This window comes from Aspergillus nomiae (assembly GCF_001204775.2).
Source record: "Aspergillus nomiae NRRL 13137 chromosome Unknown contig00219, whole genome shotgun sequence".
Classification (NCBI taxonomy): Eukaryota; Fungi; Ascomycota; class Eurotiomycetes; order Eurotiales; family Aspergillaceae; genus Aspergillus; species Aspergillus nomiae.
In genome coordinates this window covers 16453-43440 of record NW_015378274.1, presented here as the reverse complement: position 1 = coordinate 43440, position 26988 = coordinate 16453, and the positions used below count along the sequence as shown (strand labels likewise).

General features: G+C 48.7%; 10 protein-coding genes across 10 annotated transcripts; 4 read left to right on the top strand and 6 right to left on the bottom strand.

The window, feature by feature from the left end:
* Positions 1-38: 38 nt before the first annotated feature.
* On the top strand, positions 39-746 carry ANOM_007409 (mitochondrial 37S ribosomal protein uS11m; the record flags this gene model as incomplete). Its single annotated transcript, XM_015552665.1, has 1 exon — positions 39-746. The coding sequence occupies one exon, from the start codon at positions 39-41 to the stop codon at positions 744-746; it is 708 nt and encodes a 235-aa protein (XP_015405164.1).
* A 745-nt stretch (positions 747-1491) lies between these two features.
* ANOM_007408 (putative VPS9 domain protein) lies at positions 1492-5532 on the top strand (the record flags this gene model as incomplete). The annotated part of the gene is made up of 3 exons (XM_015552664.1): positions 1492-1569; positions 1632-1881; positions 1937-5532. The coding sequence occupies 3 exons, from the start codon at positions 1492-1494 to the stop codon at positions 5530-5532; spliced, it is 3924 nt and encodes a 1307-aa protein (XP_015405163.1).
* A 434-nt stretch (positions 5533-5966) lies between these two features.
* ANOM_007407 (uncharacterized protein) lies at positions 5967-7196 on the top strand (the record flags this gene model as incomplete). The annotated part of the gene is made up of 1 exon (XM_015552663.1): positions 5967-7196. One exon carries the CDS (start codon positions 5967-5969, stop codon positions 7194-7196), a length of 1230 nt encoding a protein of 409 aa, XP_015405160.1.
* Positions 7197-8595: 1399 nt separating this feature from the next.
* On the bottom strand, positions 8596-9564 carry ANOM_007406 (uncharacterized protein; the record flags this gene model as incomplete). The annotated part of the gene is made up of 1 exon (XM_015552662.1): positions 8596-9564. One exon carries the CDS (start codon positions 9562-9564, stop codon positions 8596-8598), a length of 969 nt encoding a protein of 322 aa, XP_015405159.1.
* Positions 9565-10283: 719 nt separating this feature from the next.
* Positions 10284-10808, bottom strand: ANOM_007405 (uncharacterized protein; the record flags this gene model as incomplete). Its single annotated transcript, XM_015552661.1, has 3 exons — positions 10284-10319; positions 10388-10470; positions 10529-10808. The coding sequence occupies 3 exons, from the start codon at positions 10806-10808 to the stop codon at positions 10284-10286; spliced, it is 399 nt and encodes a 132-aa protein (XP_015405162.1).
* A 2260-nt stretch (positions 10809-13068) lies between these two features.
* On the bottom strand, positions 13069-14933 carry ANOM_007404 (alpha-N-arabinofuranosidase; the record flags this gene model as incomplete). The annotated part of the gene is made up of 6 exons (XM_015552660.1): positions 13069-13964; positions 14020-14119; positions 14173-14261; positions 14321-14448; positions 14565-14759; positions 14827-14933. 6 exons carry the CDS (start codon positions 14931-14933, stop codon positions 13069-13071), a joined length of 1515 nt encoding a protein of 504 aa, XP_015405161.1.
* Positions 14934-15670: 737 nt separating this feature from the next.
* ANOM_007403 (sugar porter family MFS transporter) lies at positions 15671-17552 on the top strand (the record flags this gene model as incomplete). The annotated part of the gene is made up of 7 exons (XM_015552659.1): positions 15671-15697; positions 15755-15800; positions 15854-15929; positions 15996-16187; positions 16239-16482; positions 16533-16789; positions 16889-17552. 7 exons carry the CDS (start codon positions 15671-15673, stop codon positions 17550-17552), a joined length of 1506 nt encoding a protein of 501 aa, XP_015405156.1.
* Positions 17553-18016: 464 nt separating this feature from the next.
* On the bottom strand, positions 18017-18894 carry ANOM_007402 (PSME3-interacting protein; the record flags this gene model as incomplete). Its single annotated transcript, XM_015552658.1, has 2 exons — positions 18702-18894; positions 18017-18603 (listed from the first exon to the last, which is right to left on the bottom strand). Exons 1-2 carry the CDS (start codon positions 18865-18867, stop codon positions 18017-18019), a joined length of 753 nt encoding a protein of 250 aa, XP_015405155.1. The 5' UTR covers positions 18868-18894.
* Positions 18895-19374: 480 nt separating this feature from the next.
* Positions 19375-20583, bottom strand: ANOM_007401 (uncharacterized protein; the record flags this gene model as incomplete). The annotated part of the gene is made up of 1 exon (XM_015552657.1): positions 19375-20583. The coding sequence occupies one exon, from the start codon at positions 20581-20583 to the stop codon at positions 19375-19377; it is 1209 nt and encodes a 402-aa protein (XP_015405158.1).
* Positions 20584-21435: 852 nt separating this feature from the next.
* On the bottom strand, positions 21436-21923 carry ANOM_007400 (uncharacterized protein; the record flags this gene model as incomplete). The annotated part of the gene is made up of 2 exons (XM_015552656.1): positions 21436-21549; positions 21627-21923. 2 exons carry the CDS (start codon positions 21921-21923, stop codon positions 21436-21438), a joined length of 411 nt encoding a protein of 136 aa, XP_015405157.1.
* Between the last annotated feature and the right edge of the window lie 5065 nt (positions 21924-26988).

The following is a 26988-nucleotide window of genomic DNA, read 5'->3' as shown; positions in this document are numbered from 1 at the left end:
GCCGCATATCCCCGGCATTTCTGCCTCCCTAGCAAAAGATGAACACCACGTTTGCGAGTTCCCTGTTGAAGGCATTGCCTTCAGTTGGTCGGCAATGCCAACTTCGTACCTCTTCGATCCGGCTCATCAGACCGTTCTCCTCAACCCATGCAACATCCGCGTCGGATGCTAAAGGCAAGAACCGGCAAATTGAGAGGCAGATTCTGAATGCGAAGCCCGAGGCAGCCACTGACGAGAACTCTGCCCTCTCCGCGATCACCAAGATGATGCAGGGAGAGAGGACTCGCACAAATCAGAATGTGAGCCGTGATTATTCCAGAATGGCAGAGAGCCTGGAGGCCGAAATGATTAAGCAACCCTACGCCGACCGTGCTCCTCCGCATCACCTACACGTCTTCTCACATAAGCACAACACCATTTTGACGTTGACACGTCCTAATGGCAACCCGCTGTTATCAATGAGCTGCGGCCATCTCGGTTTCCGCAAAGGGCACCGTTCGGGATACGACCCGGCATACCAATTGACGTCCCATGTGTTCGGTCAGATGCAGGAACGGGGCTATCTTCTTGATATCAATCGTTTAGAGGTCGTATTTCGCGGGTTTGGACTTGGTCGTGAGGCCTTCACCAAGGTTCTGCTGGGTAACGAGGGTAAGAACGTTCGTGGGCTCGTCAGTCGCGTAACGGACTCGACTCGTATAAAGTTTGGTGGTACCAGAAGCAGGAAGGAGCGCAGGCTGGGTTAGACTCTTTCATATCTTGGGTTTCGGGGTGATCCTCTCTGGTCGTACATCCGTCTGGGAATGCTGTGGTTGAAGGAGCAATGTCGTGAGGCCATTTTCGATCCATATATATCCTGAGTGGAGGCGGAAAATGCTACATGCCATGCGAAATGTTTGTAGCTTTGATAAACGACTCACAGCCCAGCATTGTATTTGGATTTATTGGAGGGAAAGAGAAGAAGCTCTCCTGAAATGGTTCGTTCTGTCACTTATATCTGTATATTAGCCAATTTGGTACCGGGAATCCACGGGATATTTTCAATTACGCGAGATCTTCATATTTATCCCATATCTTGTAATTCAATAGTTTACTTGCTATATGTCGTTCTATGCCATGCCATCACGTTATCTAGATTCCAATCCGTCAAGAAGTTAGATTGCCTAATGCGGTATAGCGCGAGGAGCTCTTGCGGCCTCCGCGAAAGCTGTTGTAATTGAAACGCTGCTTCTCCTTGCCCTGGACCATTGATTTCCCCGGGATTTACATTCTTTGCGGCATCTTTTGTTTTTTATCTCTCGTGTGTTTAGCTTTGAGTACGCCATTTCCCATTACGTTGAGTTTCTGTCCAGATCTCCCCCGCAAGCACATGCGCCGGAGCTGCTCCTCCCCTGTGGCGATCGAGCAGCGTAAATCCCCTCTTGAATTGAAACACAGCGACTTGATGAAGTCCGGAGCTCTTTCACTGGGACGTCGTCCAAGACCGTTTGGATGCACCCTCTAAATCCTTTCCTGCGTGCCTTCTTCCGAAGCACTGTTCCGGGGCAGTGTATACCAACGGAGAACCATGTACGTTCAGCGGAGCTATGCGGGGCTATACTCCAGTGACAGGCTCTAACATCATTCTCTAGGTTCTCCTCGTTCCTGTGACCGAATCGCTCATCGGCTCCCGCGATCGCGAGTCGTCTCTTTACTATTCCGATCTCGTCGTCTCCGAAGAGTTTCTAGGCAGCCATGCGCTCCGAATTCCCGTCACAAATGGAACCACCGGAACAAAGGATGACACGAATGTCCGCGACAGTAGGGGGAAGGCAAAGCAGGTGACTACCGTGAATGGCCGCACTGTGATCATAAAAGAGAATTCAGTTTACAGCAATAAAGGTGGGAAAGGGAAAATATTGTTTAATTCTTCGCATGTGCTAAACCACATTTCTAGGGTTCAAGTCTTTAACCCAAGCCCAGCTGCTGTCTGACGCCCTCTATTACACACCAAGCAATGGGTCCCAACCATGGCTTATCTACTACATCTCCCGACCATTGATCGGCTCGTTCGAACCCGGCAAGATCATTTCTGCTGTGGTGCCAGGGACACTGCCAAAGAGGAGTATTTCAGGCAACAGTGCCAAGTCTGGGGAGCCGGTCTCCTCGCCCGCAAAGAAGGAGATCAAGACCTTTGCAGAACTATTGTCACATTTTCCAATGATCGCAAGGCAGATGCAACCTGGGTTAGAGAGATTATTCCGGGAATTTGGAAAAGAATTAGGCAAACCGTTACCTCCCCCTCCATCACGCTCACCTGTACTGTCCGAAGATTTTGATTGGAAACGTGACCGCGATGATGCACCTATCGACGAGACAGCTTCCGTGCGCAGTTCATCGTCACGCTTCAAAGATGGGCTGCCATTCAACTCGGAAGAGTATTTTGAAGATGATGAGGATCTCATGCGTCGCAGCCTAGAGACAGCGGTCACCGCAGCCATTGACCTCTTTCGATTAGTAGATAAACAGCAATTGTCTTTTCTCGGTGCCACGACTGACCTGACTGGACCTCTCGTCGAGAGATTGATCGAACGCTACGTCGCGGAGCAGGTGCACGAATCTCTTCTGTTCCCCCGTCTATGTAGTTTCCGCCAGCCCGAGGATACTGAGTTGGATACTAGGATCCGCCAGATGGAGAGTATAGACGTTTCGCAGGTGGGCATAGTCGTGGAGGGTGGCCGAGAAGGCAAGCGGGAATTACTGAAGCGCCTTGGTAGAGCAGTGGAGGAGTTTCGCAAAATGCTGGATGCAAAATGTCCCCATGATATGCTGAGCATCTTGCTGGAAACAGTAAAGATTCTGTCGTATCCTGGCAATTATGATAAAGCCGACCCACAAGCATCTGAGAAGCGGAATGCACCTGTAACAGTGAACGCTGATGTTTTGGTCTCATTGCTGCTTGTCGTGGTCATTAGATCTCAGACCAAGCATTTACAAGCACGACTGTTGTATATGCAGCACTTCATCTATGTTGACGACGTCGACAGCGGAGAAATGGGCTACGCTCTGAGTACCTTTGAAGCAGTTCTCACGTACCTTGTGACTGATTCAGCAGGCCTTCGAAGGTCGAGCATTCGGAACAAGCGCCTATGGAATGCAACCAAAAGTGGACGAATTGCTGATATGAGGGCTATCCTGGAACCAGACGGTAGTCAAGAATCGATAGATGATATACCGTGTGAGCCTGAAGGGAGTCGATTTTCATTTAGAACCGACGAGAACGATGAATATACTCGACTCTCATTGTCCCTGCCCATCCTTGGTGGGCGCAACGAAAGCAATAGTGAACTAGCGGTCCATGATACCCCATCGGATACACCACCTTTAGCACACGTATTCCCTTTTCAGACATGGGCAAGCAGCTCTCCACCGGAGGCAATCCGGCGCCCTATCAAGAAGAAGGTATCTATGGATGTCCGCAGTCTATCTGAGTCCTCAGCTATTTCGTTCGCTTCTCGTACGACTACGATGGGGTCCATGACGAGTACGATCGAAGGAGACAGCTCTATTGAGACGTTGACCAAGACCCAGGATCCCGCAGGTCATTCGATTCCCATGATGGCAGTCGAGAATCGTCAACCAGAAGCCCTGAACTATCTGCTTACTCTGGAGGAGTACTATCCCTTGGAAGACATTCTTGACGATACAAATACGGATGGGACAACGTTGCTAAATGCAGCTGTCCAACTCGCGCACCCTGAGATGGTTGACATTATACTCGACTACCTCTTCAACACAACAGACGAGCAAACGATCGTCTCCTACTTGAGGAAGTCGGATATTCATGGACGTACTGTCGCTCATTATCTCTTCAGCACCCCTTCGGTGATGCGTAAGCTGGAAACATTGCTTCCATGGCGCCAACGTGATAAGCATGGACAGACGCCGCTATTTGCTCTATGTAGATCTTACGACCACCCTGACTACAGCTCGATGGTTAAGGAGGCGTTGACGGCTGCTCAGAAATCTCAAGGCGATGGCCGACCATTACGTTTGGACGATCATATTGACGCGAAAGGGAATACCTTGCTACATATCGTCAGCGACCCTGACATTACCATTAGGATCCTGCAAGAATGCGACTGTGATCCAAATGCGACGAATGACAAGAGGTTCACCCCTTTGATGATGGCCAGCAAATATGGCCGCATCGACCAAGTTCGGATTCTTTTCATGGACCCTAGGGTGGATGTGCATCTTAAAGAGGCCCGCGGACTTACGGCTGTTGAACTGGCGAAGGATGATGAAGTGCGAAACCGCATCGATGATCTCATCCTCATCTCCAATCCACCTGCAGTCACGGACGACCCCTCCGGTCGGGTCACCACTGTAGTCCGTTCATTCTTCGTGGAAGATGCAACTGTACGCTTTGTTCTCAAGTCCGGGGCCCCCAACCCTCCACCGAACTCTGCAGAATCCCGACTGGCACCGACCACCACCTACACTGTCACAACATGTAAGCGTACATTTACTGACTTTGAAAATCTCGCCAAATGGCTTTCTATTGAGCACCCCGCCTCATACATGCCCTTGCTCTCCGATTTCCGCTCTCCCTTCCAGATTCACTCGAAGCCATCTCGCTCGGTTCTTCACGACATGCAGGCAAAACTAGATAGGTTTCTCAAGATTTTACTCTCTCACCCAACCTTCTCAACCCACGAAATGCTCTGGGAGTTCTTCCTCGTTCCAGAACTCCAGCCGGAGATGATGGCAGATCGCTCTCGCCGCAAAGCGCAAGTTCTCTACGAGTCAATCGCAGACGACTACGAGCCCGTCACCCAGGAGGGTATGCGCGAGACGGAGCAATTCGTCACACACGCACAAGACATGGTTCGCGCCGTTCATGCCAACACGCGCAGTCTGATCCGTCGTGGCTACGCTTTCCAGAACTCCGCCTCCGACATAGCCGATGCACTGGGCCTATGTTCCTCCGCCATCTCAACCCTTAAGGAACCTACCAACGCTCTTCCCCAGTCCCACGTCGATGCATTTTGCCGCTATGCCTCTTACCTCTCGACCTCCTCATCCGACTCCTCTCCCCTCCTCCAGTTCCTCAACACCGTCACCTCCATTGACAACACCACATCCGCCATTCTAGACTCCCTCTCCCGCCCCATCAACGTAATATCCACCCTCACATCTACTTCACGCTCCCTCTCCCGCTCCCGGTCCTCCCTGGTTTCTTCGTCCCTGCCTAGAAAATTCAACCTCAACTTCCCCGGTCTTGAAGAGTCCCGCCAAAAGTCCGTCCGCGAACTAGAGAACAAGATCCAAGAATCCGAAACCCAGATCGCCCGCCTTTCCCGCGAGATCACCTGGAACAAAGATGTGGTCGTTAGTGAACTAGCTGGCTGGACAACCTGGAGAGAGAAAGTCGGTCGAGACGCGATCCGCGCTTTCGCAAAGGCCACTCTTGTCCGTGAGAAGGAGCGAGGAAAGAGACTTGAGCGGTGTCTGAGGAGTGTGCGTCAGTCTGATGATCGTGCTGCATAATTAATAGACTTTTGTTTGTCTTCGACTGTTCGCTTCGTTGTAGAATTAGGGGCATGTTCTTATCATTTGCGTTTATTGCGAGGTGTTGTCTATCCATTCTTCTAGCTCTTCTCCTGTACTGAGGATAGGCGTTTTTAATGATGATATGAGGAACTGTATGAGATATCTTCTGTTTGCAGGCTTTCTATGACCACCTCCAAAATGTCCAATCAAATAACGAGGGCGCAGCCAGGCTGAGCTTCCTCCTTGTCGATCGCGCTAAGCCTCTGACCAGGCTCATGTCTTTTCTTGAATCCAGTATGTCACAATATCGACCACAACCATGGCGAATATTGGCTGCAGTGACACAATGAAGGGTTCTATGGACAGAAGTAATATAGACTTCCGCGTCACTTCAAAAGTCAAGGTGAGGGCAGGTAGCTACCTCCACCTCTATGTTCACGCCGCTGACGCCTAGAAATGTCAAGTGGCTGTACCCAGCTAGCGACCCCAATAACTCAGCTGAATCTTTACAACACACAACCGCGACAATCACATCAGAAGTCCCCACGCCCCCTGAAAATGACTTTGCTAATCAGCCCTCTTCTGAATTTATGGCACTGGTGGTCGACGAGATTGATGAAGAGTCCATCGTACACGGTGAGCAGCTGGGAAGAGCAACAAAACCAGTGCCGGTGCAACTGGTGAAGATTACCACCGAGAATATGTCGCACATGGCCATCCTATCGTGGCGCTGGGATGGCGATATTCACAGTTCTCGAAATATTGCTAGCGCAGTACATCTTGCCAAGACTATGTCCATCAAGTACTTATTCATTGATCAGATCTCCATCGATCAGTCCCTAGACGGCGATGCCCTGATAGAAAAAGTTCTGGCTTTTTCGACACTGTACAAGACTATCACTGTGATCGCTGCTTATGAAAAAGTCGACGAGGCTTTCAAAAAGACCCTCTACCGCCCGTGGATCTTCAGTGAGATGCGACTCTACCGATACAACCCCGGCCAAATCATTTATGTCGGCCATTGCAATCAGGGTTCAAAGCACACACCCTGGTGCTATCTGCCAATACTAGACCCTTTGCTCAGGCCACATTTATGTTATGAATTCTTTAAGCACCTCAGCCGGAACTGGACTGGGAGCTACCTTGACACTATTGTCCATGTTCTCTACCAAGAAATCGACATGGCATCGATTTGTGACTTCAAGTTCATCATGCCGCCCTACGCTCGCGTTTTGTCGACGGCTTATGAGACGATGAGCCGAAATGACTATCTCTTGACCGCTGCAATTCTTTGTGTAGTCCACGCGAGACCCAGTGGCCCACTGTTGCCGAGCCTTGAGGATATGGACTATAGACGGTACAGATTCAGCAAGGCTCGGGGACGTTTCTCCAAAGGTAAAGTAAGATACAACATCCGTCTCGACGGAGTCACGGTCGCAAACTGGGAAGATTGGTGTGGCCTGCACAAGTCGGCTCATTTTTATATGTTATCGGTGGTGCAGGACACAGAACAGGTCATTCTCAAGGCACTTGGGCTGACCGACCCCGAGTTTCTGCGAGAGTATGCCCTACAAGAGGAGGCACGACGGTCCTGTCTGATCCTGCCCAAGGAGGAGACAGTGCCGCTCCCTACTGTCAAAATAGCTTCTGTGGTACTATAGTCTGTGAACATGTTGATAGAAGTACATGATTTGCGTCTAGATATCTTTCCCACTGCTAGTAACCATTGTATCTGGAGTAAATATCAAGCTCCACAACTTGAACCAGGCCTTTTAGCCCGATGTAAACAAGTATCTGACGAACACAAGTCCTGACCTGCATGGAAGCCAAGGAATTCCGAATAAAGCACCAACACTACTATAGTTATATACATCCACACAACCCTTGATGCACAGATACATCTTCCTAAACAAGATATACCAAGTTACAATCAAGTGGTTATCACTATACAAAATAAACACAACCTTCCTCTAGTCCATACACTCAACCACTACGTATACCAAGTGACCTTCCACGTAGAAACCATGCCCCAAACCACGGTAAGTATAGAACAACTATAATACCCCCATTACTAACTTCTACCAAGACCTGCTACAGTGGCCTTCTCGACTTGGAGATACCAGTCAATCAATCGATCAAGATTCTATTAGCCTGTTAGAGACTAGCTATTGAAGTGTCTAGATATGTAGGTGGTTGATCTTGGACATACCATACCCTCTGTCTGTCATTACAAAACCGTGGTATTCGAGCTGACTATACATATTATCAAGTAATAATTGTATTGTGGTAGCGATGATATCCCGACTTTATGCCTGGGGAAGTGTGAGTATCAGATCTAGATCATGTAGCGAGGTATACATGTTGATACATGGAGTCATACAGATGGTGAGTGGTAGCAGAAGTATGTCTTCTGGGTTCCGAATGTGGATGTTGATGTACTATGTATGATGTTGGGATGACAGAAAGTATGGGGTCAGGCATGCTTAAGGTAACTGGGAATCTTTCAGATATCATCAGGAAGAATACTAATCTACATATAGAATGCTTACTCTTTGCAGTGAATACTCAAAGGGATAAGGTAGCTAAGAGTAAGATTCTGGTTCTTGTTCGCTCTGTGCTGCTTTGCCTATCATAGGATAGCAGCTGGAGATATGGTAGTGAGAAATACCTACAGTACTGGTTCACAGGATGGTATGTCTCAGGATAGGAGTTGTTCTACAGGCTCAGGGGGTACTCTACCACTGCAAATAAGACGAATAGCCCTGTAGGATTGAAAGCCCTTTTTGGGGGAGCATATATTGGCTCTAGAGCCTAAGAACCCGAGCAGAGAAAAAAGCAAGGAACGAAACCAGCTCACAAGGCCACACATACCAACCAATAATCCACGCATAAACATAAACCAAAAGAGTGAACGGCATACAATAAGTGATCTGGTTTGATTAACATACTCGTAGCAAGTTTTTATCGATAAAGCATGCCCAAGGGTCGTACTCTGCTCGTTAACCCAACGGGTGCAGGTGTGTAGTATCACTTTGACCCAGAAGAAGCAACGTTGATCTCTCAAAGACTGAACAAAGGAGATATAGATTTCTTGATAGAAGGCAACCGAAACAATGAGTTGCGACTGGAAGTTCTACCCACCAGTTCGGTATCCTGCGGAGAAGCCAGGGACACGGGGGACTGCTCAGAATCAGGTGTGCTGGGGCCAGTCGGCTGCATCACAGGTGTGGCTTTCTGCGAGGAAACGTGTCTTAGTGGAGATGGCACCACGACAATCGGTCTCGGAATCGAACCAGCACGTCCTTTCCCCGAGGGCGTACGCGAATCCGCCCGGCCTCCTGGAGCCCGCTTATTCTCGCGTGGAGGACTCCTTTTTTCCGGCGAAGCACCGATAGAATCAAACGTCTGGCTCGAAACATTACTGCCTTCGCGAAACACTCGGGTAACCGATCCCCCTGTTTGCTCGACGACGTAACCTCCCGACGGTGAGCTATCACGGCTATACATCATCGATTCGCGACTCGACTTGTGTTCGGGTATCAAACAGGCATTCGAATCTCCGTTGCTTCTGTTTAAGTCGATTCGATGCTTGAAAGCGGCGTAGTCTTGCTTTTCGCGCTTGTGGCGCTTCCAGCTTCTCCGGATCTTTCGGACGGAGACGACGCCGAGGAAGATGATACCTAGCACGGTGATGGCACTGAAGACGCATGCTACCGCGAGGGAGTTTTTTTCATAGCTCCAGTGTGGGACTAAGTTGTTGTGGGTTGTCGTTGGCCTGGGAGATTCTTCTACTGAACGTTTGAGGAACTCGATTCTTGTCGAAGGCACCTTGACGGTTTTTGTTGGTTTCTCAATAGTGGTTAAGGTTGGTATGCGCTTTACTAATTTATAGTAGTCGGGTACCTGATGCTTGAGTGCGTGTCTCGCTTCCCTGATCCGCTCATTTGCAACGATGCTTTCCTGAACAATAGGTGCAATTTGTGATTCTTTCATCCAACTCGACTGAGATCCCATTTGTGTATACGGCATGATAGCCAATTCGCTGTCGCGGGCCAAGTGGAAGTCGAAGAGACGAAAATGCAGAATTCAAGATTGCCACTGGTATTCTCACCAGACGTGAGTAGATGATGCCGCTGCAAGTTGCCTCCAACGAACGACCCCGAAATGGTAATAAGAATGAAGAAGTCGCATCTCAGTAAGGATCTATAAGAAGCTGGAGCGATACATTGAGCGACAGAGTACGGCTTTAGAGGCACAAAAAGAGCGAATGGACTCGAAGCAGCAAAGTGACAGAATGACCGTCATGGACATAATCAAAGTTCAAGAATAATCGAGACACGAATGTGATGTCCTCCTTTGAGGCAAGAGCGTCCCGTAGTGTACCTTCCCTTCAGCGCCCTGGGATTGCATGATGATAAAGACGGGGCTTTGATAGTCTATCGATAGGGTTGAAGCTGTCGTATAGAGGAACTGGGGCGTAGCCTGTATGTCACCTCACGCCCTTGGATTAGGGAACTATGTTTAGCGACTCTCAACCTGAAAGAAAGGTCTTCAAGTGAAATTAAGCTCTCGTAGGACTATTATAGGAGAATATATATCTTGAACAGTACGCTGCATGCGAAAACAACAAGGTAAACACGATGACCCCTCCATTAGTCCCAATTCTATCAAGGGACTCCGTTCCTGGTGCTGCTATTCCGCCATTCTGTGGACCTTCAAACATTTGAAGCACGTTATGACAATTTGGATCAAGCAACAGGGTTACACAGTAAAGCCATGCCAGCCTGACATAAGAATGCATTTAGCACAACGGTAACAAATAACAAATATGAGGTGGGATTTTGTAACTTACAACTGGGATAGAGCAGCATTGGGCGCTTCGGCCGTCGGAAGCACAAGCAGCCTTAAAATCATCGGTGCTGCTATACAATCGAGCTGAGGTCGAGGTAAGCAGGTTTGCCAAATGGCAGCCGCAGTGTATTTGTCTACTTACACGCTGGCTTGCAGTCTGTGTTGGCCAAGTTTAAGATACCAGTCGTACAACACTGTGCTTGGCTATTGAGTAGCGCTCCACTGCAAACGGGGCCTGCGCTGCCGGCACTGCCATTTCCATGTTGACTGTTGCCATTATTGCCGCCATTGTGACTGTCATGTAGACCGTTACCATTATTGCCCACATTGCCATAGCCGTTAATGCCATCACTACTCCCCGGCTCATTGAGGGGCGCAGCAAGGGCTGGAACTAGAGCGAGGCATAACGCGAGAACCCTCATGTTGACGTAAGTTTGGTAAGTATAGGGATAATAGGGCTGTTCTAAATCGGGAGGAATAGTGAACTTGGACGTCAAGGAGATAAAAATTGATGTAAAATGGAGCAATTGGGAAAGCACACTATTTATTAACTGAAAGGGAGACATCCTACAAGCATCTTTTTACTAAGAAATCAGGATCGGCATTTCAACTATGGAACCTGTAGATTCACTAATATTTACTATTGAAAGTTAGAGCATCGACTGGAAGATCGTCAGACTAGTCCCTCATAAAAGCCCTAGTGGGAAGCTCGGCGGCATCTTAGCGAGATAGAACCAAGCGCCAGATGCTCAGATCGCTGGAGGCACTAAGCAATTCTGGATATAAAACATCTCGGATCAATATTATCCCTACACTAAACCTATCTTTACTCTAGTGTATCGTGGCCTGCGCTAAATGCACGATCCAGAGAATCTCAAAGTATGAGAGCCTCGGCTCTGCAAATCATCTTGAATGTCGCGAATCCACTTAGAATCTATGTTTTCTCGTCGGAATGACTCGAATTCCTGATCGATCCGCTGGCCCAGAACAAGTCCGGACTTATATCAGACAGACCCTCACATCCAAGCATAAAACAGAGGAGAACTTTGCCGACGAGGCTGCCCGCTCCTGGCGATTAGGGCGGGGCTCTGAGCTTCACGATGCAACGTTAGAATATCTCCAGAAGGTATTGGGAGTGGATATAGGGCTTTGTCTTTTCAACAGTATCCGTGAAGATAAAGAAGTTGCCTGGGAGCAGTCATATATTGGTATCATCTGCAACTGTAAGTTTGCTTTCACGCGAAATGTGTAGAGTATCGTATAGACTAGTACTCATTTCTTACAATAGGGACACTTTACGGCTCCTCTGCATTCTTGCTTTGGTCCCTTATCACATATTTCTTGGGATATCGTCCGAGTTGTACGAGATTCTCATTGTTACCCTCTGCATAGTCAATCTGCTAATTTCTTGTATAGTATCTTTGGCATTGCTACTTTTCGGCACAACGCTAGCGAATTATGGTTATCGAAGACCTATGCAAAACTACTCGCTGCTCGCAATGGGTATTTTTAACATATGTATCTCCTTGCTGAATATATTATGAGTCTATGGACTCTGCGACAAGTTAGCTCTCTTGGTTAAGTGCGACTTATCTTCGACATCTAGAATATATTAGAGGTATACTCAACTGGACCTACTATTGATTGCTAAATCTGGTCGCCATACGCTTGTGCCAAGGTGTTGCTAGTATCCGGTAACTAGAATAAGAATTGACCGCGAATAACTAAACCAACTACATGAATGAGTTTCCTTATATAGCCTACCCCTTCATCCGTTGGCACAACAGTTGGTAGCTGTTTGGTACTACGTCGTCTATCCCATCAAAATAGACATCTATGGTAATCAATCGTATGACAATGACCCATACCACAATACCACCGGGCCGGCCGATCCAATCCACCCGAGTAACGTACTAGCCCCAAAAAGAAAGGGACCTTGCTAAGCCTTCCCATGACATCATCGCCAGTTGACCCGTGATGATGATGTATAAATTAAATTAAGTTGATAAACCCCCCTCCGCTCCAGGCAACCTCGCTCACTTTTCCCATCATTTCATGCGATTTCCCTCTCGACCACCATCCAAACTACCCATACTATCAAACCGACAACAACCACTCTCACTATCTCTATTCCAAACCAGAAAACCCCATTCCACCATGCCTCTCGTCATCCCCGAGGTGAACGACGGCGATAAGAACGAATGGCTCACTAAGCTGGCCGGGAAGACGATCACGGAGGGACGAGTGATGTTACTGTATGTTTTTCTTTTCCCTTGAGTATATTTTCTAGAGAGTGAGGGTTTAGGGCGTCAGGCTAATTTGTGGGTTGTTGGTACTAGTCATTTGCAAAGAAGGATTTGCCCAAGTCTCATCGCATTGTTAAACCGGGGGATATGATGACTATGGATTATAGGCCTGAACGGTATGTTTGTTTTTTTTTATCTTGGTTTTTGTGCACTCTAGTGGTAAAGATACGGGGCTGATGTGGTTTGTTGACAGGTTGAATGTGCATTTGGATGATAAGGGCACGGTGCATGATGTTAACTTCGGTTGAGGGGATGATTTTGTCTGTGATGATGTATATACGACTGTGGATGATGGATCTTGATGGTACAAATGTAATGGATTTATCTAGTCTATCTGGTTCATTTCTATTATGACGGTGGTGTCTGCCAGAGACACCTAGGCCTTCCATCTCAGCAGGGTAAGAGAGTGCTTAGGGAATGCGTAGGGACCCTGTCCGTCCCAGGTGCTCTCCACCACGGCAACTTCTTCCTTGCCCTTCATGTTAGTCGCTGCGACATTGTCACCAGTGACAGTGAACACGGCGACCTCTCCTAAGGCACCATCAACCTTGGTTTCAATAGCCTTCTCCTCATGGATGTTGACCACGGCAACGTTGACGTAGCCGTCCTCGCCCAGAACGGCGCTGACGTCCAACCACGGGGTCTCCTTGACACCGCGGATCCACTTGGGAGAGGTTTCGCCCTCGTAGGTTGCGCTCTCGAGATGCGCGCTGATCGTCCAGCCACGCATATACTTGGAGAACAGGTACAGGGGCCACCATGTGGTCTGCTTGGTAATGCCCTCGGGGGTGGTCATGAGCGGGGAGATAACATTGACGGTCTGCGCAATGCATGCCATGCCCAAGTCCTTGCTCTTGCGGACGAAGACGTTGAGCCACACGGCCACAGCAAGCGCGTCGGAAAGTGTGTAGCACTCCTCGGCACCCTTGCTGCCCTCGGCGCGGATGGGGTCCCACACGTTCCACTCATCGAAGCAGATGGTTGGGCGTGTTTGCTCTGGAGGAACTCCGTTCTCGATCCTAGCGAGATCGATCAGAGAGGAGGTGATCTCAATTGCACGCTCAGCAGCCAGAGGGGCGGTGGCATTGGGCAGATGAGATGATGATGAGGTGTACAGATGAATACTATGCATGTCAATGAGGGGGACAGCACTAGTAGATAGAGGCGAATTGACGGGAAGCAGACAATGCTTCAGGGTATAGTAGTCCCACGATGCGGTACCGTCCTGTCCACAGAGGATCAGAACTAAGCTGGGATCAAGGAGCTTAAGAGCTATGGAACTTGATTAGTACTTTTCCTCATAGCGGTATTGGACATTGGTATTTACCCTTTGCCCATTGATAGGCCTTGTGCGAGTATGCCTCCTTGGTCATCTGTTCGACCTGCCATGGCCCCCAGGTCTCGTTTCCGAGAGCCCAGTATTTAACCTGTGCGTGTGATGTCAGCCAAGCGATATTATCAGCATGAGAAAGGTGCATACATTGTAAGGTTCTTGGCGGCCATTCTTCCGGCGGAGGTTTGCATAGTAAGTGTTTCCAGTACCATTGCAATACTCAACCCATGCCAGTGCTATAGAAACCTGATTAGTTTCACAATACTTTAATAATGGGGTTGAGATCAAAGCCTACCCTCGTCAAGAGTACCAGTTCCAAAGTTCAGGCAGAAGTAGGGCTCAGTTCCAAGAACTTCACACCACTTGAGGAACTCGTCAGTTCCGAATTGGTTGGTCTCTGTGCCCAGCCAAGCCAGCTCAGGCCTTTTGATAGTCAGCAATTGCGCTCAAAGCTTCCCAGTGGCCAGGATATCCTCGGAAAAGGCCAATGCTGCTTGAGGACAGTGGAGGGGTAACAAGTTTCATCACCGCAAACATACCGTGCAGGACGCTGGTCTTTAGGACCGACACCGTCGATCCAGTGATACGTTGCCATAAAGTTGCCGCCGGGGTAGCGGACCACGGGAATATCGAGCGTCTTCAGAGCCTCGAGGACATCTTTCCTGAAGCCATTCTCATCTGACAAGGGATTACCCGGGTCGTAGATGCCGCCGTAGATGCATCGGCCCATGTGTCTGCGATCATACGTGAGCTTAATTCCTTTGATGCCCTAGTACCAAACAGGCAAAACTCCAATCTTACTCTGTGAAACCTGCATAGATGTTGGGATTGATCTTGGAAATACGCCGGGTTGGGTGGATGGCGATACTAGGCGTTTCCTGATCGCTAAGTTTCGTGAAGGTAGTCATTATTGCGGCCGTTAAAATGTCATACAATTGAACCGTAAAGTGGTTAATTGAACTGCCCAAGTTATTGATTGGTAGAAAAAGAGGGAAGATGGTGCTCAACTAAGTACTCGTCCAACACCGGTGGCGGAAGCAGCTGGACAGCACCAACTAATTAATGTGGGCTGCACACGCATCGTAGCTATCGCAATGGAATGGGAAAATCTCCTGCGGGGTTGTTCCAGACCATGCAGGAAATTGGCATGAATCATGTGTAGAGAGTGCAGGCGATGCGTAGGTGCGGCGCCGTCGTCTTGGTTCTGAAGCCGAGGCAACGCCACGAGATCTTCCATCAATCAGGGCTCGCGCTTGCACGAGTATCTCGCGATCCCGAAAGCCACACCACGACGGCCCCCCACAAACGGTCAAGCGCCAATTGAATCCTGTCTCATGGGATGTTCCTTCATTGGTGTGGAATCCAGGAATTATTGACACGCTATGGCGCCCGTACCATGCTTTTGGGAAAGAGCTCCGGAATTCCACCACGAGACACTATGGGCCATGATCCCATAGATTGTTGTCAAAGGCTCCGGAGCCTTAGTGCTGGATGTGGGCTTCCGATCCCCAGAAGTTCTTAAAGGCCTGCGGAACCCCATACCCCAGGGAAATCCCCGCATCTGGTCCACCGGTCTACCTATTGAGTTTTGCTTTCAGGGCATAGTGGGCACTTGGATTGCTTGAGATTTCAGATTGAGATCACCATGCGTCTCTCTCCGGCATGGTACCAGGTGAGTATCGACGTTAACGAAGGAATGGCCTTTCGTCTTTGCTGATCGGTTGCACAGTTTCTGGTGGGCATTTTCGCCTCGCTCGGATCGTTCCTTTATGGATGTGAGTGATAAAACGCCATGCATATCAAGACCTTACTGACTGTACGGCTCAAGACGATCTGGGTGTGATCGCGGAGGTTATTGCCTGTCAGTCATTTGAAGATAAGTTTGAAGCAGATGACACTCAGACGTAAGTCTCACGCCAGATGCGGAAGAGATTATGCTGTATCAAATTGGCTCACGGACTGTATACCAGCGGATTGGTCGTGTCCATGTTCACGGCAGGTGCCTTCTTTGGCTCAGCATTTGCGGGTCCCAGCGGTGATATTCTCGGCAGAAGAAAGACCATCTCCGTCGGTTGTGTAATCTTTTGTCTGGGTGGAGGGCTCCAGACTGGAGCACAGACAGTTGCATACTTATACAGTGGAAGATTCCTCGCCGGACTTGGGTACGCCTCAAAGATACCAAAGCGAGAACCAAGACTCTAATAGCTGCATAGTGTCGGTTTCCTTACCATGATCATCCCGCTATATCAGGCTGAGATCTGCCATCCCGACATTCGAGGCCGTGTGACATCTTTGCAGCAGTTCATGCTGGGTGTTGGTTCCCTGTGCGCTGCATGGATCTCATATGGCACGTATATTGGATTTGAGCCAACAAACAATGCTCAGTGGCAGGTCCCACTCGGTTTACAAGTGGCTCCCGCCGTGTTTTTGGGTCTCTTGATCATGTTTTTCCCAGAGGTGAGGATATCCGTATATTGTTACAGTTGTCGTAGCTAATCCAAGGATAGTCGCCGCGTTGGCTCATCGACCATGGCGAGCACGAAAAGGGCCTGCAGACGCTTGCAAAGCTTCACGCGCATGGGGATGTGAATGACACATGGGTCCGTGCTGAATACAACCAGATCCAGGAGAGTATCACGTTCGAGCATGAGAATGAAGCCAAGTCATACCTGGAGTTGTTCAATTCTCGGTCATCGTTCCGCCGTCTCTTCCTTTGCTGCGCGTTGCAGGCATCAGTGCAGATGACGGGAGTGTCAGCTATCCAGTAAGTGCCGATAGAGAGCCTCTGAACCTGGACGTTTCGAAACAACCGAAATGCCCTCGGTCTTCCTAGATATCAGCCACTAATCTTCATTTTCGTCAGGTACTATTCCGTGACAATCTATGAGCAAATCGGAATCAAGGGAGACGAAACTTTGCGCTACCAGGCGATCAATTCCGTCATTGCCTTGGTGGCCCAGTTCCTCTGTATGATGTTCATTGACCGCTTCGGTAGACGGCGAAGTCTGATCTTCGGAAACTTGGGTAACTGTGTCACTTTCATCATCGCATGCATTCTGTTGGCAAGATTCCCCCCCGAAGTCAACAACTCAGGGGCTCACTGGGGCTTCATCATCATGACATGGTTGTACAATTTCTCATTCTCTTGCACCTGTGGTCCTCTGTCGTGGATCATTCCGGCAGAGGTTTTCGATACGCGAACTCGGTCCAAGGGTGTTTCCATCGCTACCATGACCTCTTATGCGTTCAACACCATGATTGGCCAAGTGACACCAATTGCAATGCAGAATGTCCGCTACCGGTATTACTTCCTCTTCATTATCTGCAACTTCACCAACGCAATCTTCTTCTGGTTGTTGCTGCCTGAGACGAAGAAGTTGCCGCTTGAGGAGATGAACTACTTGTTCTCCAACTCTCCATGGATCGTGGTAGGAACCAAGAAGGAGGACTATCTTCCACATGACCTCGAGCACAAAGTTGAGGAGCAAGAAGTGAAGCAAGAGGTTTTCGCGACACACAAGGAGTGAAGCGCTGATGGATAAAGATAATACAAGGGGTTGAAAGCGGAACACGGAGTCAGAAGAATGATTCCCCATAAATGGGGTAGAGTACAAGAGTTGGTTGTTGCTTTGATATTTTCACAATATAATCTCATACATATTGTATACACTTTGGGACATAATGGTGTTGGTTTCCGAAGTAACCTGGACAATGCATTGTAAATGAATCGAGGACCATCAAATATGCTGCGAGTTAGTCTGTTTAATTTTTTGAAATAGCTGGAACACCGTGTCTTCCGATTGCTAGATTCACACTTTCACCATTTTACCAAAACCTGGTTGTACAGTGGCTGTGATCACTGGCCAGGCATGTTCAAGCTCAATGATCCATTGGTATCGCAAGATGAATCACGTATTGTAAGCGTTATCGAAAGGATGCGCCAAAAGGTCAATGGGTGTGATACGTGGTCCCAGCGAAATTGCAATTGCAATTACTCCGAGTCGGAACTGTAGCCGGCCAAGCCAAGAGATACCGGGGCTGGCTTGGCCGCTTGCTTCTCGGTCTGTTCAGGCGCTGTCACCTTCACGCCCCCGGCCTGTACGGGGCTAGCAGAAGTCGCCCTGTTCGCAGGTGGCTGTGACTTGTGAACTTTAGCGGCTTCAGCTGGAACTGGAACGGACTGCTTATCATCTTTTCCAGAACCCTTGTCCTTTTGATCCACCTTCTGCTCTCCAGTCGACGGAGTCTCTTCCGCACCTTCGGCGGTAGACTTGCGCTTCTTCCCAGGAAGCAAAAGATCCTTCTTGTCCCTCCTCCTCTTACGCGCAGGGATCTTCCAATCCTCTCCCTCAGCGGCGGGAGTAACATCCGCAGTCCCCTCCTCAAGGGCAACCTTCTCCGCCTCCTCCCGGTGTCTCCGGAAAGCCTCCAGCTGTTCAGCAGTCTCCTTCTTCACAGCGGCCTCCTGCGCGCGCGTCGACTCCATAATGGAGTCCAGGAACTCGACCTCATCCTCGTCCAGCGAACGGAACTGATTCTTCAATTTAATTTTCTCCTCAAAGGCTTCCTGTTTGGCCACTTTTCATCGCAGAGGAACAATCACCCCTAACATGTCAATCCAAACGAATATCCGTGATCTGCGCAAGCTGGCCCCGCTCAGGATACCGGAGACTCACTTTTGTTCTGCTGCAACACTTCATACAGACTTTTGCCCTCGGCTTGCTTGCCTAGTTCTGCCTTGCGCCGCCGCTCTTCCTCCAGCTCCTGTTGGGCGCGGAGCCATTCATCGTCGCGCTCTATGGGCTCTTGGTCTGTTCCGGCTGATACGAATCCGGAGGACATTTTGACGATGAGGGAGGTGTGGGATTGGTCTTCTGTGAGGTATGGCGGTGCGTCGTTATGGTTTTATACGTATCGATCGTATCCTCTTAACGCCCGTGAGACCGGCCAATTCAGTTAATCTATTAGATGAAAGCAATCGCGAAAAATGGTCGCAGGATAGGGCGGCATTGTCATGTTCTGGATGCGGTACTGAACGTTGCCGGCAGAAATAGGCGGTGGCTTTGGCCTTTCAATTAGTTTTGGCCTTAGGCAGGTAAGTTTGTCTCGCGCCTCTAGAAATGGCACATGAAACGTGCTCGGAGAATTAAGATATTGAATTGATATATCACATTGTTAATTTAGTATCTACCTGCCATAAGCCATCCCTGACCTAGACCCGAATAACAACGCCGGTTTCCAGAATTCAGCGCCATCCAAGAATACATCCTCTGATTATATTAATCTTTCGCCGGATGGAGCCTCGACTCATGCAATGTATAAATAAACTAGCACATCGTTATCCCCAGCTTACTTGGTCTCAGACTTCGTTTCCTCAGCAAGCTGCTCCGCTTTCTTCACTTTCTCGGACAGAACTCCCTGGAGGTCATCGATAGTTTCCTTGAGAAGCTTCTCAGCCTCTGCGCCCTTCTTCTCCGCAGCATTCTGGAGCGACTGCAGCTGGGAAAGAATCTGGGAACCGCCGGGAACCATGTTTGACAGTTTATCCAGATTGCCGAATCCGCTCTCCTTGGCTTTACTAGCGAGATCCTTGACGTACTTTTCCAGGTCTTCCGTGTTTCCCGAGGAGGAACTCTCCTTGATCAAGCTCCAGATCTTCGCGTAGTTGCCCTTCTTCAAGGCGTCTGTGTTCCTCTCAACAAACTCCTTGATCTTCGGACTCTTCTCAAGGTAAGGCTGGGCCTCATCGAGACCACGCTTCCAGGCCTCGTCCCCCAGCTTCCGAAGCTTCTCCTCCTTCTCCTTAGCCACCTTCTGGATCTTCTCGACAGTATCAGAGCTGATACCACCAGCGACAATATCCTTAACCTGCTTCCAAGTCTTATCCACCTCCTCCTGAGCCTGAGGACCATAAGCACTACCCATCTCCTTCAGACGATCAAAGCTACCACCGAACTTCTCCTTGAGTTCGGGATGATTATCCAAGATATCCTCCGCAGAATCACTCGCCAGCTCATACAACCGCTTAAAATGCTTCTCCAGCACATCGCGCACCTTAACCGCGGTATCCACATCAAGCTTCCCCTTCTTCGAGATCTCCCGCAAGTCATTATACGCATCGCGGACAATCTCATCAAACTCCTTCCCCTGGTTCCGTCTGATGCGCTCTAGGTCATCAAACGCCGTATCAACGTAGCTCTTGGCGCCGGGGATAAACGACGCGTAGCTCTTAGCTGTATCTCTCAACCACCCGAACGCTTCATCCGGCTCGGGAGTATTCTGGGCGACCTTCTTCTTGGCCTCTTTGAAATACGTCTCCGTTTGATTCGCAGTCTTCACGAGCGTCTTCGCCCCGGAGAACTGGTACCACACCCATCCTGCCAGAAAAGCGGCGGTGCCACCGGCGATCCCACCGATTACGGCGGGGGAACCGCCCACCGAGCCTGATTCTGTCGAGGTGGAGTAGCGAGCGCGCGCATTGCGCAGGGGAGCTCTTGTTTGGCGGTAGAGCTGCTGTCTTGAGCAGCTTGTTGCGAATCTGGAGCTGCGACTCAACATCTTGGTAAGTTATGATAGTAAAAGAAGTATTCGGTGAAAGGGAGGAATTGGAAGAGGGTAAATCGAGGTTCTATAATGCAATTGACAATATGCTACAGACTGTAACAGCTCTCAGAGCAAACGGGCGTTATTTATAAGTAAACAAAAATTCGCTGCGTATACCAGTCCATTGCGTCATGGTGACGGGAAAGCTGGTCCCTGGTTCTTCGGCGGATAACCCAAGCCCAAGATAGAGGCTGCCCCACTGGAGAGATCATTTTCGGGTCCAAGTGATGGACTCCCGAGGGAAATGATCGTGATACCCTATATTTGGCGTGGTTCTGGCCGGGGTTCGCGCCATTCTGGGGATATGGTCAGATGACGTCATGTGGTGAAGGTTAACCTTGTTGCACGTGCTGAGGAGGATGTTGAGTTTGGAAGACACTCGCTCACTTTTTGTGTCATATTATGTCCTCAGTCTATGTCCTTGTTACCTCTTCTGAGACCTGGTTGGAGATAGTATGGAGATCGTCCATCTATGTAATGGATAAGTAGCACGTCACTGTTTATCACGAAAAGAACCACAGAGTGATATTCAAGGAAAACGAGATCCAGTCTATGTAATAACAAAAAATGTGAACCAAATATATCCAAGGAAAAATCAACCGAACCAAATCAACTCCAACCAGAGCCCATCGATGGATCAACCATCGTGTACCTAACTAATCAAACAGATGACTCGCAACGTCCAAGAATCTTCATGGCAGCGACATCGCGAGAAATAGTCCGAAGTTCAGTAACTAGGTGGTAACAATCGTAAGCTTCATGTCTTCACGTCTCTAGCGCCAGCGTTCTCTAATAGGTATGTACTACTTACTTGAGGTAACGTCCAGCGTCACTGGGTTGGCGGGATCTGGCACTTATGTGGCTACCAGGGCCCGCTCTGCGGCTCTGGAGGTCCATGCTTCCCTTGCGGCTGGATGAAGTCTATGATAATCGCAGGTCAGTTTGCATTCTTAACGGCAATGTGCGAGTCTGAGAGACGCGTGAAGATTCACACTCACCGGACTGTAATTGTCCTGGGACATGCGAGGGACAAAGACCGTCTCGCGGAGAGGGTATATGTCCTCCCATATTTCTCCGGTCTGGACATTGGTTCCCAGAATCTGGACCACGGAGCCGTCGGCTGAACATGGATATATGTCCGTAATCTTGCAAGCATGGCCCTTGAGGAGGACGAATCCACCAGCTTTCAGGGCAGAACATGGCGTGGGGAAGGCGTCTGACTGGCGGCCGCCGATTTCGAATCCCATGCTGTACTGCTCGTTGTCTCCCTGACGAGTATCGTAGTGGAAGGACATGGTGGCTAGAGTGGAAGATGATAGAGAATGGAGTGGAACTTTGGATTGTAGGTGATAGTATTGTTTGAGTGATTGAATGATAGGAAATCGAGGAGAGTGCGAAAGGCACCTCTTTTTATATCACTTAAGGTAGGGCAGAAGAAGTGTATCAGGCCACTAGACAATGGGGCTTTTGCGATGCGAACAATGTTAGGAGATTTCTCTATTCATTGCATATAGTCGTCCTAAGGCTATGGGGGCTACTTGGCAGAATTCATTGGACATAGAATGGACAAGTCCCCTAGTCAACCCACTACTGATTTGTTGTTCAGCTGGCCACGCCCATAACTCCAGAGTCTAGTGTGCCGCGCTGAGGGTGTGCCTGTTACACGTTTACATTCAAACATGCTAGTGATGGATACTAGGGCTGATCGACTGTCAATCATGGCCGAGAACAAACTGGGTGGATCTCGGAACACGTGGGCCATAGGACTTCGCCTTCTGCCATTGCCCTGTATTGCGATGCCCATGATGTTCAGCATCATTAGTAAGTCTGAAACAGTAGTTGGCCTAGATTTCTAGCAATACTAGAGTGACTCTGTGGGAATAATTGTAACGATTGGCAGCCCTATCCAGCGCACCGTTGCTACCATTGGCTGGCGCGTGACACTTCACCGTAATTTCATGACACTTCATCACAGCCTGAGGCTGCTGCCAGGTTGCTACGCCTTTCCCACGAAATGATGCCCGATACCATTGTTTTCGCGTGTTTGATGGAGGGAGTATAGTGGGGACTTTTCTTTTGATCTCGACAGTGTTTTTCGGACGAATGTGGGGGACGGAGGAAAATAACCAAACGGAACGGGCGAGGTCGACAACGCGGAACGCTATAAACGCAGATGGGGTACAAACAGCAGTTCATCAATCGTGTCAAAGATCCACTCAGGCTCAGCTCATTCTTCCGCCCTGGCGAGATTACTCTCCTATCCACCCGCGTCCAGATGGTTGGATGTAAGCAAACCCTAACTACCCCCAACTAAGCGAATGAGTCACCGCTTCTTTTCCGCCCGACATTGGCACCGCAATAAGGCGAATTGTAGTGATTGGTCATAGTCTACGGAGTCTAGCATGAAATCTAAGAAAAATCGCAATAGTGATTTTCAACAGAGATACGGTTTCGAGGCCTAAAGCTGCCATGGTATGCAGGCGGAATATGGTCTCTTCAGGTTGCAATGTCTCCCATTGTCAGTTTCATGCGGATCGCCACATTAGGGAGGGAAAGGGAAGGGAAAAGGGAACACCAAAGTAGTTGCCGCTAGTGGGTAGTCAGGCCAGGCTATGGGAACGCTTCTAGGACTTGGTGTCTAATGAATGGGAGACCGCGGAGGGAGCAAGGGAAAGAGGTAACATGCTGAATAGAATTTAACCAAGGAAAGAGTCCACATCAACAATCATTCAGTATCTAAATAGACCGGTGGCGTATGTGCCAGCCCATCTTATTTCGACTACAAGACCTAAAGGAAGTCCCGACATCTGACAGACATGCAGCTAACGATGGATATAACAAGTTGACTGTCACTCACATAGTCATATTCACTGACCTGACTATTGAGTATGCCATTCATTTGCTACTACTAAACAAGAAATTCCCCTTTTCGCCTTACCCATTTCACAACAGGACTATTCCCATCGTCTTTGCCAAGTCCAGCAGTTTTTTTGCCTTCTGCTAAAGCCTTTAGATGTGCCTGATCCTCAGAAAACCGTAGGAGTGATTCTGGATCCCCCACAATTTGTAAACAACCCATTCGTGGCAGCCGCTCTAGCTGCTGAATGCCATATAATAGGAGTGGTTCAGTCGGTTTCCGAAGTGCAGAGCACCCCGGCGCACTACCATTGATATATTCCACTATGTAAGAGGGATCATCCGTATACAGCTTGCTGAATATACGTAGCTCCAGGACATCGACACGCTCCACATCCATCAACCTCTCGGAAAGTGCCTGCATACTGTCTTGTGTATCGTTCCCGATTACTTTCCGCGATTCCGGTACTCCATACTCAATACTTAACCGCCGGATACACTGTCTTCGTTTGGCACCGATCCCATTCAGCCAATTGATAGTCCTGACGAGTCCTGCCAATATGAAGAACGTCTCAGAGTAGAATAGCGGCATTGCTTCCTCGTAGACCCGTTTACAGGTCACCAAGATGGCGAGAAAGAGACTGCAGCTCTCTTGACGGGGCCCAATTCATTGGTAGATACCCACTCTGGTCCGGGTATTCTGTGACATGTGGAGTTGGCAGAGCAGAATACAGGATCTCGAAGGTTTGGTATGGACGTTTGAACCCGATGAGGTATCTGGGCAAGTAATACAGGACGAGCCGAGTAGTAGGTGAGATGCCAAAAAGATGACGATAGATCTCGAGCCGTAGTTCGGTAGGTAAATTCAGCAGCGGAAATGGCATTGTGGGTGAGTTGACTGCCTCGTGAGTATGAGAGTGATGAAAACGTTGAGGGTATTCTTGTAGTTGTAGACGTACAATGAAACTGCAGGCCCTTTCTATTTTCGTACTCTTTAGCCTTATTGGCTTTGTTGGCGTAGTTTTGCTAGTTTCACACCTCTATTCATTGAGCAAACTTCAACGACCAAAACGGGTCGCTGGAGAGCAACAAAAATCACCTCTTGAAGTTCTGGTATGAACAGCAGAGAACAGTGAACGCCGGTATGTTTGAACAGGCGGCTGATACATAGAGCAAAAGCTCTCTTTCTCTTTCTCTTTTCTCTTCTCTTCTTTTTTCTGTCGTTCTTCTTCCTTCTTTCCTTCCTTCTTTCTTCTTTTCTACTCAATCCTAATATCTTGAGTAATACTGATCAAGCGAAGTCATGCGATGTCAATCATTGCTTAATGACAAGATAGTCAAGAGATCGTAAGTGGCCCGAGGTAGGATCTACGAGTGATAGCACCGAGACAAGCAGAAAAGAAGAGAAAAGGGAGAGAAGAAAGAGGCGGAGAGACAAACAGAGAAATTCAAATGGATATCAATAACAGTATATATCAACAATTATCGCTCAGAAAAGCGGCAAAAGTCCTCCAGCTCATGGCCGTAATCACCCCAAATCCACATCAAACGTTATATCGTCAACACCCGTAAAGTCGTATCAGCCGTTGTCCCGGATCATTCCGATGTCGACCGATCTAACTTGGCCCTGAGTCTTCCGTTAACCGTCCATTGTCGTCGAGCTCAGCCAGGTAAACGAACGTACATCATCGCATCACATTACATCACGGTGCAAATGCAGCAATCGCACTCTTCATCGCCACAGTCACAGCCGAAGCATGGTTTTTGGACGGACTTGATGGGTTTCTTAATGGAGGATCCGGAGCTGGAGGACGGAAGAATGAAGTTCACCGGAGAGGAGATAGAAGAGGCGCCCATTTTGACTGTTGGGCTTTACGTGGATACGATGCGATTTTTTGGTAGACAAGATAGAGTGCGGTGGGATTATGACAAGGCTTGAGTGTTTCTAGAAATTAGCAAAGGATGCGATAATGGGGAACTCGGTGTGACCATAACACCGGACAACTCACCTTATATAGACACTGCAAACCTGAAAGAATGCAAGAGTCGGTCTGAAACGAAACGACGTCAGCGGCAGGCAGCCGAGTTTAAGCCACGCGCTAAAATTGGACTAAGAAGTGGGCCAAGACTTCCACAGGATCCACTTGCAGCGGTGACTTCCCCGAACCTCGCCTACCGAGTACTACTAGAGCTAGTAGTAGCAGCTGCCGCAGCTTTGGATAATACAAAATTTGAGCTTATTATGTGGTGTGCTTACAATCAACCATTAGCGATGTGCAGATGTGGAACCAAATGTCTTGACTTCGCTACTAATATTCATAGGTTTAGCCCTACAGAAAGCTTGACAAGTTGTTTCGAAGGCTTGTTTTTGCTGCCTAGAGCCTAGATTAGACCGTTTATTGGGCCTACACTGGCACTATCTGGACCCCGGTAGCGCTAGCGAGATACTACCCTGTATTAATAGTGTCAGCTTTGTGGCGCATGCTATTTGGGCTAAACTTGATGCATATTACGTGCTTAGAAGCTCTGCATAATACACAGGGCGTGTTTCAGGAACAGCTCCACATGATGGGCTCTCTTGGGGTGGCTGTAATTTCAGTGTAGAGTGACGGTGCTAGACTTAGATTGAGCACAGGGCGGTATAGCATGTCCACACACCATTTAACATCGAGTTTTGGCCCGCCACTTTGGTAGCCATGGAGAGCTCGACCAGCTTCATGTCATTAGCTATCAGTGGCATAAAGACTTAATAACATCCCGTATATAGGTCTCATCATACTATGATCACTTGACAACGACTAATGTTATCCATCCGTTGTAAGAAAACAGAATAGCTCTTGATCCATCAAATGAAATTAAATATACTCCTCGAGTTAAGAATTATGTAAGGAAGTTTGAGAAGTAATACCGTATGTAGTAACATCGTCACATAGGCGTTCAACCATGGAATGTCTGCTGTTGAGTAACACGCAGTGCCATTTACCGTATATAGTAGATATAAACAGTTGGTCCATGTGGATGAGTGTTGGAGGAGAGGTAGGAGACTCAATTGAGTTTGCTTCCAGAAGCGCTAAGAATGCATACTCATAACACTATTGGCTCTCAAGACAATTGATAGATTTATACCTTTGTATCAAAGTAGAAGTATCCTTTCTTTTTCTAATAATACTGATTTCCAAAGGTATATGCCAAGAAATGTTTTAGATTTGGCAAATTCACCCGGGATCATCAGCTACTCGTCTGGAGTGTTGGACACACCCACGCAATCTGCGTCAGCCCAGCAAACTACGCGAACCTGAGACCAACCATTGCAACCTCAGGCCTAATATAGCGAGCCTCAGGCAAGAAAATACGCTCTATTTAGCCCAAGTCCAAGAATAATCTGTCGCCACAGCGAACCTGATGACCTACTGGTCATTAGGACTTCCACCTGACCTGAAGAAACGCTCAGCGTGGCTCCCTATATGGGACCACTCGTTCGAAACCTGGACGCAGGAATCGAGG